This window comes from Momordica charantia (genome assembly GCF_013281855.1).
Source record: "Momordica charantia cultivar OHB3-1 chromosome 1 unlocalized genomic scaffold, Mcharantia_2.0 BLBB01000001.1, whole genome shotgun sequence".
In the NCBI taxonomy this organism is placed as follows: Eukaryota; Viridiplantae; Streptophyta; class Magnoliopsida; order Cucurbitales; family Cucurbitaceae; genus Momordica; species Momordica charantia.
Genome location: NW_028275157.1, coordinates 23,592,171 through 23,607,888, shown reverse-complemented (window position 1 = coordinate 23,607,888; position 15,718 = coordinate 23,592,171). Strand labels below are relative to the sequence as shown.

General features: G+C 34.1%; 2 protein-coding genes across 2 annotated transcripts; both read right to left on the bottom strand.

Annotated features, from left to right (window-relative positions):
- Positions 1 to 342: 342 nt before the first annotated feature.
- Positions 343 to 3,700, bottom strand: LOC111015849 (Remorin family protein). Its single transcript, XM_022291020.2, has 6 exons — positions 3,269 to 3,700; positions 2,663 to 2,837; positions 1,757 to 2,431; positions 1,206 to 1,647; positions 979 to 1,060; positions 343 to 795 (listed from the first exon to the last, which is right to left on the bottom strand). Exons 1-6 carry the CDS (start codon positions 3,296 to 3,298, stop codon positions 592 to 594), a joined length of 1,608 nt encoding a protein of 535 aa, XP_022146712.1. The 5' UTR covers positions 3,299 to 3,700; the 3' UTR covers positions 343 to 591.
- Positions 3,701 to 9,200: 5,500 nt separating this feature from the next.
- LOC111015713 (putative hydrolase C777.06c) lies at positions 9,201 to 15,614 on the bottom strand. Its single transcript, XM_022290818.2, has 10 exons — positions 15,262 to 15,614; positions 14,732 to 14,867; positions 14,275 to 14,402; positions 13,365 to 13,512; positions 13,170 to 13,275; positions 12,289 to 12,347; positions 10,966 to 11,001; positions 10,775 to 10,884; positions 10,466 to 10,527; positions 9,201 to 9,446 (listed from the first exon to the last, which is right to left on the bottom strand). Exons 1-9 carry the CDS (start codon positions 15,519 to 15,521, stop codon positions 10,470 to 10,472), a joined length of 1,041 nt encoding a protein of 346 aa, XP_022146510.1. The 5' UTR covers positions 15,522 to 15,614; the 3' UTR covers positions 9,201 to 9,446; positions 10,466 to 10,469.
- Between the last annotated feature and the right edge of the window lie 104 nt (positions 15,615 to 15,718).

The window sequence follows — 15,718 nt, the reverse complement described above, 5'->3', positions numbered from 1 at the left end:
AAATATTTTTTAAAAATAAGAAATGAAAATAAATAACAATTACCAAAAACACTTAAATGAAAAAACAAAAAAACAAAAATGTTACTAGATTAGAACCATTTTCCAAATGATTAATATATCATTTTAAAATTTAAGGGGCCAAAACAAATTATTATTTATTAAACCACCTTGAGGTAAAAACATGGCCTTTCCTACTTCATGCCAATGGATATTGCCATTTGCTATTTTGCTTTTTAAGTTGTCCAAATAACTCAAAAGTTGCTACAATATTGGGCCTTCTTCTCCAACCATCTAATCTTTGATCAACTCAATTTCCACTAAAAATCAAGCCAAATCCAGTGCACAAAGGCAATCATTCCCTGTATTAAGTACAAAAAGGTAGGAAAAATAGCTTTCTTTTCCTTTTTAGATTTTTCATCAAGAAAATGAAGTTACTGAACTCTGTTTATTCAATATGAACACTCTTGAGGTAAGGTTTTAATTCATTAAATGCAAAATTCTCTTCTGGTAGCTAACTGAAGCTGCTTCATAGATACAAGTTTGATCATTCATTGTTCTCTTCTTCACTTTTCTCATGGGTTTTAGATTTTATCACAACCAACCACAGCAAATGTAAGGGGAGGATGGCATTCGTCCCGTCTGCCGAATATGTTCGGCCTGGGCTGCTGTTCTTTCTGCCTCCTGCTTCTTTCGACACTCGGCCGCTGCCCGTTTCTCATCTGACTTTTGCCTTGTCATTGCAATCTTCTTCATCATCTTCACTTCAGCTTGAGCTCTCATTTGTTCAACTTGGGCCTAAATTGTGTCAAACTTTAGATCAGTACTAATATGGTTGCCATGTCTTTGGCAGTGACAATCTTTCATTTTTTATGACATGGGATCTCTTCAGTCTATCCCTCACTTCACTTATTGAGATACTAATAATTGATTTATAGACATCAATACTTAATCTGAATCTTTGAAAGAAATCTAAAATACCTCTACTCTCCGCATTTCGGCTTCTAGCTTCGTTTTCTGCTGGCTTTCCCATGCTTGGATTTGGATCTCTTCGCGTTTAAATCTGCACAGTGTTTAAAATGATCTCATCTAATTAGAACAAAAACTCATCAGATCAGAACTCCTGGTTCTTAAAACGTAATAATGGTAAGCTCAATCAATCTGTAACTTGTAACTACAAGTATGTGGATTATAGGGGGGGAAAAGACCTTGCCATATGTTTAGACTTTTCAACTTCCTCCCACACAGCTGCACGCTTTTCAAACTCCGCCCGCTCGAGTGCCTCCTTTGCAGCATTTTCAGCATTCTGTCGTTTCTTTTCTGGCTCATCCTTACTTGCCCAGGCAGCAATATTTGTCTTGCCAAGCTGCATACCGAGAGCTAGAATCTCCCTTCTTGTCTTGAGCTTTATTTCGTCTTCTGATAGTTCCTTTTTGCCATTTTCTGCTGAATGCTGTAACCCTGAAGCAAATTGCTCTGTAGGAGTTGGAGCTGGTGTATCTCTCCGAGGTGTGGAGGGGATTGAAGACGTTGGGCTGCGAAGCGGAGATGCCCCGACAGGAGTAGCCGTTCTTGAAGGCTCTTGGCTAGGGACTGGGGTCATTTCTGTTCCCATATCTCTCATTGAAACTGCTCTAACTGCAGGGATGCCTGAAGAATAACCATTAAATTCATAAAACAAGCAAAATAGAGGATTACAACAAATCCAAACATAGAACATAATTGAGGAAATTACTAAATTAGAGCCTGTCTCTTATACCTGTAGAATCTTCTTTACTAGCTTTTGAGGATGGCTTGTGATCCACTTCTTTCAAGTCCTTAATTTGAGAACATGGATCAATCAACACATTATCTGCGTAGGAGTATGTTCCACCAGGCACAAAAGAGAACTTCTCAGGCCCCATCTGCATTCCAGGTTGACAGAAATCCACCTGCTTCGCATCCACCGCTCTACCAATTGACGACCGAAGCTCAGAGTTCAATTCTGGAGCAACCCTCACCATATTTGTCACTGCCATTCTATTTCCTTGGTTTTGCGGAACGTTCTTCTTAGGATAATTTGCAGTCAGTCCGTTATTTTGACGATTCATTATCCATTTCTCGGCATCGTTCCACTTTGACGACATTGGTCTTAAGTGCGACCTCGAAATGGAACTGTGTACAGACCTCTCCCCCTTATGGAACTCAAAACTGGATGAACTTGCATTACTGTCATAATCCAGATTTTCATCTTCCATCAATTTTGAAGGGTGAACCGTGCTTGAATTACAACTATCGCCTTTCAGACATAGCTGCATTCTATTTCGAACCGCTTCACCATTCTCCTTTGAGAGAAACTCTTTTGGCAGACCCGAAGATCGATCACTGTGTTTTGGGTCTGAAACTGACCGATCCAAAACCTTTTCGGAGGGAACTTCCAAGCAGGAAGATGTCACTGCATGAAATGTCTCTCTACATCAGTAAAAACATAGACACAAAACATCTTTTCTTCCACATAAACAGATGACAATGAAACAAGTTCAAGCTTCACCTTCAGACACAAATGAGATTCAATAGAAGAGTGTTGCGATGTGCAACTTGTATTACAATTTTGCAGAAAAAGGAACAGAAATGAGATGGAAAGGCCAAAGGGGGAAGGAGAGAGAGTGTGAGACAGAACACAGACCTTCCTCATCAAAGTTACCACTCTCTGTGGCCAATAAACTGTTTCTGACAAACTCAGAATCCTCAAGCTTAGAAGGAGAAGTTCTTGAAGAGTTGCTGTTTGATCCATCCTTTTTCTTATGGTGATGAGGCCCCATGAGCTTCATCCTCAGTTTACTGGGAGAAATTATACCTGTCTGAAACAGAGAAGAACCCCCATGAAACTCTTCCAATACAAAAAACAACTGAAAAAGGAAGAGAACAGAACATTCTGTTCTGTCTTGAGTAGTGGAATGGAACTGACCCATCACTCGCAATCAAAACTGAACTCAACACTACAAACAAGTGATACTTCACTGATTCACTCTACAAACTACAAACCCAGATCAAGAAACAACATGCTCATCTTTCAACGCCTATGAGAGTTCTTCCCAAACATATTCAAACAAACATAACAGAACCCACAGTAGTTTCACACTTTCAGTAATAAAGTTAAACAACAGCACAATTGGAACCCAGAAGAATCAGAACAATGCAACCCAATAACCAAAGAAAAGAAAGAAAGAAGATGAAGAATGAACTTGGGTCTCCCCAATTCCCTTCCTGATAGGGAAAAATAAACACGCACCTGAACTTTGTGAATCCTCTCGTACTCCATTAGAGCTCTCTCTCTCTCTCGTTAGATGCGATTCTGCAGAATGGCTGAAGAGAGAGAGAGAGGAAGAAATAAAGAAGATGGCCGGTGGAAGAAGAAGACCCAGGAGTCAATTTCAGGGCATATGAAAAACCGACAAAGGGGTGGGGAAGGAAGAGGGCAGTTTTTTTCTACTGGCTTATGAACAAAATCCGAGTCGCCTGCAGAACCCACCTCCGATTTCTCCACGTCAATCGCCGGACCCACCAAACGCCGGCCCCAGATGAGGTGGCGAGATCAGAACGAGCCACTGGATCCACACCAGGAGTCGGCGATCAAATCGCCATTGACGAGCGAGGAAAGGGGGGAAATGGGTGAAGACTGAGAGGGATTTTGAAATTAGTAGGTGGGAAGGGAAGAAGACAAAGAGGGGAAAAAGAAAATTATGGGAAATGATTAAAGAAGGCAGGAACAGTGGAAATGATGGGAAAAGAGAGAGGGAAAAACAGAAAAGAGAGAAAAAAGGAAGAAAGTAGAATTTCAATTTTCCTCTGCATAGAAACTGTTGAGAGAAGTAATGGGTCATTCATTTTCATCATCCATCGCTCACTTTGAAGTTTAAATCTTCTTCTTTTTTTGCCTTCCTTTCCGAACACACCTTTCAATCTCAACAACTCATTTCTGACCCATTTTTGGTTCTTCTTCCTTCCATGAATGATTTCTTAGCTTTTATTATATCTCTTCCCAATCCCCACTGCATGTTTATAGTTAAATCTTGGAGCAAAGTTAACAACTAATCACGGGTGTTTGTTTCTTCTTCTTCTTCTTCTTCTTCTTCTTCTTCTTCTTCTTCTTTCCATTAATGGGGCAATAGAAATCAACCCAAATCTATAAATTTAATTTTCAAAGAGATTCAGATGACCATAAATATAATTAAAATTATGTGAAATGCTTCATTTATATTTGGTGGGTTTGGGTGTCCGTACAGCAGATATCACTTATCAGAGAGTCAGAAGAAGGGGTACTTTGGGATGGGGAATGGGAATTTAGTAACATTTTCATATCTTCTCGAGTTGTTAATTCAAAGATATTCAAAAAGTTTATTTTTAACTCAGAAAAATTGTTTCTTTTTTAATTTCTAAAGTTTTCATTGTTTATTAATTGAGAGATATATTATTAATTTAAACATATTTTAATTAAAAGACTAGTTTTTGAAATTAAAGCATCTTCAAAATTTTGATAAAGATAAACATCTTTAAAACTTTGTTTAGAAAATCATCTTTGAAACTAAATCTTTTTTCAATATATTATGAAAGAGATGTATCTTTTAAACATAGTTTTTAGTTAATTAATATAAATTAATAAGTTATTGAGATTCAATCTACAAAATAATTAAATATTACAAGATTAATTTTAAAAACGCTCAACTTAGAGAAAAGGAGTAACCAAAAGGCATCTAACATCATCAAAACAACCAATAATTGCAAAAAAGACAAAAAAAATACTTACAATTTTGACCGGAAAATTTAACTCATGGAGGTAAAATTTAAATTTGGCATTTAATGAAATAAAAGTAATTCATGAATTAAATAGATGGCTAAAATAAAATTTTTCTTGCTCACAAGTTAAAAGTAACATATTTCCCACCATAACTATAACTATAAGTTCGTTGGTTCAAATATTAACTCTTACAAAACATACACATTTACACTATTAAAAAAAACAGCATATCTATATTCTGAATAATATTATAAATTTTTGTAAGAAAATAATATGATAAATTAAACGAGGAGAAATTAAATACCGCTAATCTCGCCATTATCCCCGCTTTAATTAAATAATCTCCGAGTTTCAACTTTCAACACAATAAATGGGTGGGGGAGTTTGAATTGAGCGGCGAGGAAATGGCGATTATTAGAAAGCGACGATTTTTTGGAAGTGGGGAAAGTTAGGGAAAAGTGATGAAGTCAGCAGTCAAAGATACTTTTTTTAAGGGAAAAAAGCACATTCACCCATGCTCAAACCTTTCCTCTTTTTTCTTTTTTTTTTTTTTTTCCTTTTCCAAAAAGAGATTTTTATTTTATTTTATTTCAAAAATTAGTGTGAAAGAATTAATAACGTCAGGAAAAATATTTAAAAAATAAAAAGAAAAATAGGGGTGTGGGATTCAGAATTTTATAAATTGACCCTATTGACTGGCATCCCTACTATATAATCTCCCTTAACTTCTTTTCTTTTTGTATGAGGTCAGTTTTATTTTTTTATTTTCCATTATGAGACCTCTTTATATTTAAAAGCTGTTTGAAAATGGATTATTTGAAATAATAATTGTTGGAGTTTATTTTAAAATATGATATTATTATACAGTTGAACTAACCTTTTTTTCATATAAGTAGGGTCCTATCACAAGAATGATAATTTTTATTGTTCTAAAATAAGAAAAGAACACTAAAATAAAAAAGTTGTGAATTCGATCCTCACTTCATATGTTGTACTAAAAATAAAATAACGATGAAATAATATATTATTCTAACACTTTAAAATGACCAATTTCAAAATTGAAAATAAAAAATCAATTTAACAAGATCCATCAAATTGTTAGAATTTTATGAATCTTTACTCTTGGTTGTCATGCATTCTATTTTTTGAACAGTCAAATTTTATCTTTTGAGAAAAGGACTTAAAAAAAACCAATAAATAAGTTAAACATCAATTTCATATGAATCAAAGTCAAATAATTGGCTGGTTGGTCGCTTTTCATGTATATAATATGAAAAATATATATATTTATTTAAAAAAACAAATATGTTTATATTGAATTTTTCGTATGTGTAAAAAGATAACAGAACCAATATTAACTTTTTATAGACATTAATCCAAAATAAACGAGACATTCTCATACATTAATCTCATAATATCAGTCATACATTAAAATTAAACAAAAAAAAGGACAAGTTGAAAGATACGAGTCACGAGCAAATCATATTCCATTTGGTTATTTTTAAACTTAATATTCGATTAGGACTTCTGAAAAAAAATTATGGTTTTTATTGGAAAACGTTGTAATTAATAATTGGTTACTTTTGTTTCCATATAGGGTTTGTAGGCAAACATTTTGGGATAATATATTAAGAGACACCCACCAAAAAAATTCCAACTATTGGAAGAATCAAAATTCCCTTTTAGGACTCTTTTCCAAAATGGGGCCATTTTCCCCTGCAAAATATACCTTTAATTCTTCATGAGGCCAAGGTCAGAATTCACTATGGAAGTCTCCTATTAGATTGAAGATGGATTTTGTGTGTGTTTTTTCAAAATTTCTAGACCTACTCTATTTCGAAATTCTTATATATGTATTTTATTTAATATAATAACAAAAAAGATTATGTGTCGAGAGTCGTACCACAAATGTATATACTTCATTTCTTTAAATTCAGATTCTCGCACTATTTATGGTAAAAAAAAAACACAGAAAAAGTTAGGAAAGAATTTTAATATCTAAGGCCCCGTTTCGTTTTCTATTTTTTGTTTTGAGTTTCTGCTTTTGGAAAAATAAGTTTGTTGGATAACCAATTAATTTTCAATTTTATATTTTCTAAAACCGTTTTTTAAATTCTATGTAAGTTTAAAAAAAACTAGTTTTTATAGAAGGTTTATATTTTCCATAATCTTATTTATATTTTTTCTTTGACATATTTCTCTCTACTAAATTTCTTTATCAACTACAAATTATCTCTATTTGATATTATCTTAAATTAGAAAAAAAAACATCAAAAGAGAAAAGAAGAATCCTTTTGATAAAAATACACGTGGATGAACCCAAACCTCAAATAAAGAAATCAAATTAATCATACTTTTTTTCAAATCAAACCACACTAATAAGCAATGAGTAGAAATGGACCAAAAAAAAAAGTTAAATAAAACCAAAGCGTCTCGAGAAAACCTAATCAACAATATCCTATAAACTCAAAGCCCAAGGCAAAGGTTAAAGAGAGGGAGAACCTAATCAACAAAAGATTTCCTTTAAATTAATCATGACTTTTCCCAAATGAAGCCATCACTCTCTTTTCTTGGTTGTATTGATAATAATAATAATAATAAGTAGTTTTCCAAGAAAATATAAAACTATAGATAGATCATATTTTTGAAGAGAATTTGATGGGGGAGGTGAAAGTGTGGAGTCCAAAAACATTCTTTATGAAGAATCAAAGTGATGGTCACGTGATGGGTCGGTGTGTGTTATTATGTTACGGCATGAATTACACGTCCTTGTTGGTTTTGTTTTGACCATTTGCTTATGTTTCAACAAATACAGACATGATTTGACTCCTTAGCTGCTTTCTTTGACCATACCCTCCACGTTTTTAGACATTTCGGCTCCATCCTATATCCTATTTTCTTCTTTCCATCACCACTTCCTTGTTTTATTACTTCCTTTTGACCCAACTCTCAAAACTTATCTATCGTGTCGATGTCTATGAAAATTTCGGAATCTTAGATTTGCATTGAAATATCGATACAATGTTAATGTCGATACATATTTCTGTAAAAATTAGAAAATCGTAAAAATATATTTCAATTAACAAATAAATATTTTTATTTCCAAATAAGTTCAAAATAATTAATATTAATATTATGTATATATTTACGGCATTTTGTTGATATTTTTCATATTTTGTCAATTTTTTTGTACTATGATGGAAATTTCAATTTACCCATCATGTAGTTGTTGAATTCATTGATACATAAACATATCGATAGAAATGTCAACGCGTCGATAAATATTTAATACCATGATCTCCACATGGTATAAATCATTATCTCATCACGTAAAGCTTTGTAGGAAGTAAGTTTTAGTTTATCATCCTAAGTTAAAATAAGTACAACTGAAATACTTAAAAATAAAAAATAAAAAAAAAACATTTGATCCTATGATTATTAAAGTAACGATTTTAGTTTGTAACAATTTAATCCTTGTACTTTCAAATTGATAACAATTTAGTCCCTGAACTTTAGTTAATAATTTTATAGTTTAAAGGTTGTACCAATTTAGTCTGAATTTTTTTTTTTGTTAAGTTTCTTAATAGATCGACCAATGAGAGGAACCAAATGTGTTTATAAATTATAAAGATTAAATCATTAGAGGATAAAAAAATAGACATTCAATAAAATTTTTCACGGTAGAAACTAAACTGTTACAAATTTTAACATTACAGAGACTAGATTGTCACATACAAATGTTTAATGTTGAGACTAAATTGTTACCCGTTGTAGGCTAAATCGGTACAAACAAAAGTTTAGGAAATAAATAGCAAAACTATACGACCTGTTTTAACCTATAATTTTTCTCTACTTTGTCCCTCCCCTCCCTAGGATAATCTTATTGAACAATTTCTCTTGGATTAACCTGTAATGCTGTAATGATGGTTAAACAGGGAAATCCCAATTTATTTACAATTGAAATTCTGGTGTCCTCACTGGTACCTAGTCTGTGTAAAAAGAATGTGCCTTGTTTGGAATTTATTGTAGAAAGGTTGGCCATAAAATGGAGAGAGGTGGGACTTGGGAGGGGTAAGTGACCATATCCAAAAATGTGATGAAGACAAAAATCACTAGTAAATCTATCAGATCATTGGCTAAGATTTGTGTTCATCAGGATCCTTTGGGTTGGGGGGGACCAGGAGTAGGATATTATTATGATCTTTGAAAAGATCTTGGATGATCAGTGGAAGGACAGAGCATCCAAATTCTATTCAAATGGGGAGGTGTTGGGTTACGACAGATGAACCACATCATACTTATTTCCTTATGATCTTTGATCAAAGATTTTTCTACAGATTTTTCTACAGGTGTTGGGTTACCAGTAATTTAAACGAATTCAAATATCGTTCTTTCTTCTGCTTTATAGACAAAGTTAAAAAATTCCTTATCTTGGAACTAAGTAACCCATTAATGAAGTGACAAAAATTTCACCCAAAGTTTCTGAGCATTGAGAAAGAAGTTTAGAATTTCCCAAGTACATTTAAATGCAAATGTGTAAAGTTCAGAGTATGGTATGGTATGTAAAAAACTTACCTTTTTCTCTCAAACTTCTCTATCGTAGTACAATGCTTCTGGTACATCTTTGTTGGGTCTTCCCTCGCCTCTCCAATGTACCATTCATCTACTTTTCCTTGAAAAATAGAAATAATAAGAAATGTCAAATTTTTATAATATTCAACTACAGATGCAAATAAGAGGAGAAAAAAGTTCTAAAAAACCTTAAAAGGAAAAAAGAAAAAAGCAAAAATTAAAAATTTAGGCTAAAAATTTTCATGATTGGTTCAGTGAGCAGCACTTTTTGCAACAGAAGTTCAGTAATAAACTCTACTACTACAAAGTCCGTTTCCATGATGTCTCCAAGGAATAAAATATTCGGAAATAAAAGAGCTTCCCTATACATATTATTATTAAGAAGACAAAGAAAACAAGAACTATTCCGAGCTTTATTCACATAGTGTCCTACCTTGCATACCATAAGTTCCATTTGTCTCTCCTATCATTAAATTTTAACTTTTCCAATCTTTACTGTGGAAGATTCCAGAACGAACAGAGAAATTGAGGAAGGAGATCGTGGGGTTGTTAAAAGGAATTGCATAATTATGTTCCGTCTTTCCAAATGGGTCCCATGACTCATGTGCTTGCCAATTTTCTTCCATTTCCTTCAAACTTTTGGCGGTTTAGTTTGAACAAAGTTTCTTCTCTACTTTTCTGATTGGTATGTTTGGTTTGAACTTTTCAGTGTCTGATGGTTTGAATACTTTCCCCCTTACACTCGTTGTACCTACTTAAATAAAGACGAATCGTATCAACCCCCCGTTATTCTTCTGTAGTTCAGACAAGGGATTTAAATTCCATATCAACTCTTATTCTCATTTTCCCTTCCAACATCAGTAGGACACAAAATTAATGTTGTCAATGGAAAGCCCTCAAGTACAATTATGCTTCATTAAGATGCTACCATTCTCTAATAACACATCTACCCATGGGGTGTGGATGCTTTGGTCTACTTTCTTCGCTTGTTTGATCTAATAAAAGACCGGAACCACTGAGCTTTTGTAATTAATACCATTTAGAATAGCCCAGGGAGAAGTTAATGGTAATCATGAAGTACCTTTAAAGGACCTGAATGAATAAATATTAATATATTACCTCATCATAGGTCTATAGGGATTTTAAGGCCATCATGAGCAAGCTGCACTGGAATTCCTTCCCTGAATGAGTACAATGATAGAACATAAAGACCAGTTCCGGACATCCCATCTGGGGAAAGCTTACAGTATAAAATGCAAAAAACCATGTCAATCCAACTTCATTTAGTCCTTTAAAGATAATAGAATCACTGAGGAACAGTGGAACGATCTCTGTAACTTGACAGCCAAGTGCGCAGGACACTCATTGAATGTATCTCTTATAACTTAATTGGTTACCTTTTTCAGGATAAGACTGTAAATGTTATACCTTTTAGACCATTCGTTAAGTAACTCATTATCCAAGTGGTGATTAAATTCATGACCCATTCCAATTAGCATGGCTTGCTTTGGGCATATCCTCTTTACTGCTTCAAGAGTCTGTCAAAAGACACTAATAGATATGTCAATTATGTAATTACGAGATTCAAACGACTGAACTCATAAAGATGTCTACAAAACCTGCGGAAGGCAGAAATGGACATTGTGGGATCCAGTCTGCAATGAGAAGGGGAAATGAAGAATCTAAGCAAAACTATTTGCAAAATTAGAATAACACAAGGCATAAAACGGGTACGAGGTGAATTTCATAAGCATCAACCAACCAAAATTTTCTTAAATTAACTCTTCATTTGACAGTGTTGAAGATTAGCCCAAGAATTATATGGTCACGACCAGTTCAAATTAAGACAGAAAAAAAAGTAATAAAGAAGATCTAGAGAAGCAAGAAAATCAGATTTTAGAGTGGTCCAGCTCCAGAAAATGAGAGCCAACACTATACCCGCTTGCTTAGGAGCCAATTCACTAATGTTTCAGCAATTTACAAGGTACATTCACCAAACAGAAAAAAAGTCACTTCTTTGCAATCTCTTATATAGATGACCGCCAACAGAGGGAATTAGATAATACAAAAATAACAGAAGTTATTTAAGACCGTCATATTTAGTTCTGCTATTTGGTTGTACTTCAACTTCTTGCAGTTGATCCGTTGTTTTAGTCGACAAATAAGAGTTAAGAGTACACTAATTTATAATTCCTTAGTTTATATTATTTCCAAGGATAATCCTCTCATCGAGTTGTAGTTCAACTATACACGACGAAACTTGTACGTACCTCCAGCAACTTTTATAAAACCCAATCAAGTATTGCTCACCTTACATTTCACATGAAACGATAACTAACAGTATTTCACATTCACGGGAGAAGCCATCTAACAAAAGGAAGCGTGTGAGCTAGTTGGCTTCAATATGATTTCCAAATGACCATGTAAATTAAGTCTTTGTTTTAGTTGCTAATGTTTGCGAATTTTTTCAATATAGTGGCTAGCATTTAAAATTTTTCAATTTAATCCCAGTGTTTTTGCATTTTACAATTTAGCCCTTGCTGTTGGTGAATGTTAATATTAGCTAATAATAAACATCAATGGCAGAAATTTAGAGGAAAAAATGACATCTAAGAGAGGAACGTTACTAATTTAAATTGGTAAAAATTTTGAATGTCTGTTTTAAATTTCTACCGATTCACTAAGTATTTTGTCATTTAAGTTTATTATCAAATAATTTTAACATTCACCAACTATAAAAGATTAAATAAAAACATGTTAAAACATAAGGAACTAAATTGAGAAAATTCTAAACATTAGGGACTCAAACATATATTTAATCACATAACTCTTCTCATATGGATCCATGGAAAAAAAACTAGGATATTGCTATCATGCACATAAAAGGTTTAGCATGATGAAAAACTTCATAGAATAAATTTCTTCAGATTTGTGTTACTGACCCTACGTAGTGCATCCAAGATAAGAAGATCCAACTGCCCAGCTCCACTTTTTGAAATGACTGCGGTGCAAAATATAGCATGGAGACATAAAATAAATATTCTCATGCTTAGAATTTTTCCACAATTGGAAGATTACTTTTTAAATGGCATGGCAAGTAGATCTTTAGCCTTCAACCCATGGACAAAAAAAAGAAAACAAAAATACTAAAATCGCCAAGTTTAAGATACCATACAACTTTTTTAGAGCAACAAGATTTTGAAGCTTTCAGCTGGAAAAAATAATAAAAGAAGCAGTATACTTGATATGTTGACCTAGTAGACTACTCAAGGGCAAAGAAAATAAATTCATCAGTATAAGGCTTAAACATGAGGATTAAGAAAAATCTGAACAGAGGTGATATTTTTAGGCCAAGGATAAGGGGTTCAAGGCAGCTCCCCAAAATTTTAGTTCTGGACGTGGAACCTTTCCAGATTTATTAATGAAAGAGGTTTCTTGAGAACCTGTTTTTTGCCCAGGGACTTCAGATTCCCTCCAGATTAAATCGATGAAAATCTTCTAGAGCCAGTAAACAGAGTATCAAGATACTAATCAAATTTTTTGAAATTATTTTCCATATTTCCGATAAAAAAAAAATAGGACGTTTCTGGCTTAGTATCATTTGTAGCATTATAAGAAGTTAGCAGTTTCCCTACAAACATTACTCCAGCTACCTAGCGTATCATATTTCCCTCGAGTGCTCTTAGAGGACGTTTGCAAACTTAATCAATTGATCTGTCAACATTTCACAATGTCATGTAATATCCAAAAGTGAAGTGGAAGAAAATAGAAACATAAACATAAACATATTCAAATAAAGGAGAATGAAAGAAACAACACTGACCCTGTTCTGTGCTTGGAGGAAATCGTGAGACATCAGATACATAGGCTACTTTACATTTTTCCCCAAAGAGAAAACCCACACAAACATAATCTTCTCCATGCATAACCTGAAGTCGAACAATCACTGGTAAGGAGGAGCACAGAGGAAATATCTGTCTGTAAGATAGTTAAGATAAGAGAGACTTGGTGACGTAACTGGTAAAGGAATAAACTGTAAGCCTGAAGCAATAAATGGTTTCTCATAACTGTCCTCGATGATCTTCCAGTCAAGCTGTGCTACCCGTCTCACTTCCTGGCCCTCTCTAAGTCCTTTATTCACCAAGTTCGGGAACCTCATTGCTACGCTGTGCCAAAAAAACAGAAAATGACTGCACAATATTTTCCAGCTAAATTTGCAATTTAGGAAAGAAAAACTAAAAATGAGAGAGATAAGCTTAAAAATTTATGCCATGAGAGAGCTTCTTTGCACTTACAATTGACACCACTGCTATGAAAAAGAATAAAGTACTCCCTGGTGTATTTCACGCTAATAGTATGTTATATAGTGATGATGTGAAATGATACAAAAACAAGTAGTAACTCAAATTGTGGAAGACGTGAAATGATACATGATATCCACAATAGGAACAAAATTTGTTGTCAAGCCTGATTGTGAATGCAAAAGAATATTAGTCAGGGAAAAAAAAAAATACATCAATTGCACAGAGCTACACGAGTTACAAGGAACCATTTTAGAAGTTATTGGATGGCAAGGAGCAAGTAAAGAGTGTTTGCTATATAAATGAAAACCTTGATGGCTTCCATTTATTGTTATTCTATTAATTATCGGGAAGAAACAAAAAGCAAAATGAAACCATCTTGGAAATCGTTTCTGGAGAAAAAATAGAAGTCAGAAAGCCTCCATATCTTGTGCCAATGATGAGAACTCTTCCATCAGCATGTATATCGTCTATCTATCTAATGAAATATCTTTGAACGAGTAGCTTGCTCAACATTTAAAACAAAGGAAAAGAAGCCCCCTCAACAACAACAACAAAAAAAAGAAATCAATCGATTTATTAAAAAAAAAAATATATATATATATATATATATATCCACCCGAGTACCTCTTCATCGTATCTTGTGTTAGGTAAACAGGTGTCGGGTTAATTTCATTTGTGGAACTGAAAGGTTGCACATCACGTATATCATCCAAACCAAGAACCGCATCCGCATGTTCGTGAGTCAAAATAATCTGAAGAAATTTAAGAGAGAAATGCCCCTTGGATCATCAAGAACCAATTATATTGCAAATAAAATGTTCCAATAAGATCGACTGAGAAGAAAATCAATTTTCATATCAAGAAAGTTGGCACAAGTAGCAATTTGATCCATGTAAAGTTCAAGAACGTTAAAAGTCCATATCCGAGATTAAGACAAATGATAATTGCTTTCGAAAGGCATGATGGTGGCAGAAAGAAATAGCGTCCTGATCATTCTATCTGTGCGTTTTATTTTGAAAACTTCGCAACAAATTACACATAAATTGTACAAAAACAGAAGGATCAAGTGATAACGACTCACAGAATCCACTCGAGTAACCTCATGGCGCGTAAACCATCTTAGAACTTGCTCCCTAAATGTCTTCCCTACATCGATTAATATGTACTTGTGCTCACCATTACTTCGGCAATAATCAATGAGCAGTGATGTGTTGCATCTGAAAATATACAATACTTAGTTAAGCCAAATGTAGGCACGCATGTATAACGAACGAAACGATCGAGGATAGTAAAACTGCAAGCAATTGCCTCGGTGAGCATATATATCTATGTCCGGTTACAACTTAGGTTGAACTAAAGAAATTCCAGCTGCTCTTTGTTCATAATTACAATTTTGAAGCTGGATCTACTGCCTCAGGCCATTGTTCTAAACCGCGAGACTGACTTGATACAATTCAAGAATCGCAACGCAACCTAATCTAAATGCAATTAAGTCCAAATTTCATACTCCAGAGAGAGAGTCAAATCTAGATGCAGAAACACCTATTCCTCAAAACGATCATAATGCAGCCTCGGAAGTAGATTTGGAATCGAGTAATCTGATGAAATCACCTGTAGTTTGGGTTGAGCTCCGGGGGAACCGTCAGTGCCTGAGAGCAGATACGGCAGGGGGGGTCATGTGGCTGGATGAGGCAAGTCAGATTAGGAACGGAATTCGAACAGCCGGTGCCCAGGAAGACGAGCGCCGATCGACTTCCGTTGCCGTCGTTGTCGCCGATGCGGTGGCTCGACATTTTCCCGCCAAATCTGCGTCCCCAAAATTCGAAATCCTCTCGGTAAGAGCAATATGTGCTTTCGAAGATTTGGCGCATTTATATGGATGCTTCGAGTCCCGCCGATTTCAACGGTTTCGAGCATTTTTAACCATTTTCAACTAACTCAACTCACTTTGGCATGTGACACAAAAATGTATGAACTATAAATTGGTTAAATTATATCCCCTCTATTTTTATTTTTATTTCTATACTTAAAAAAATATTCTTAATAATTTCGCAACCATCGATATGAT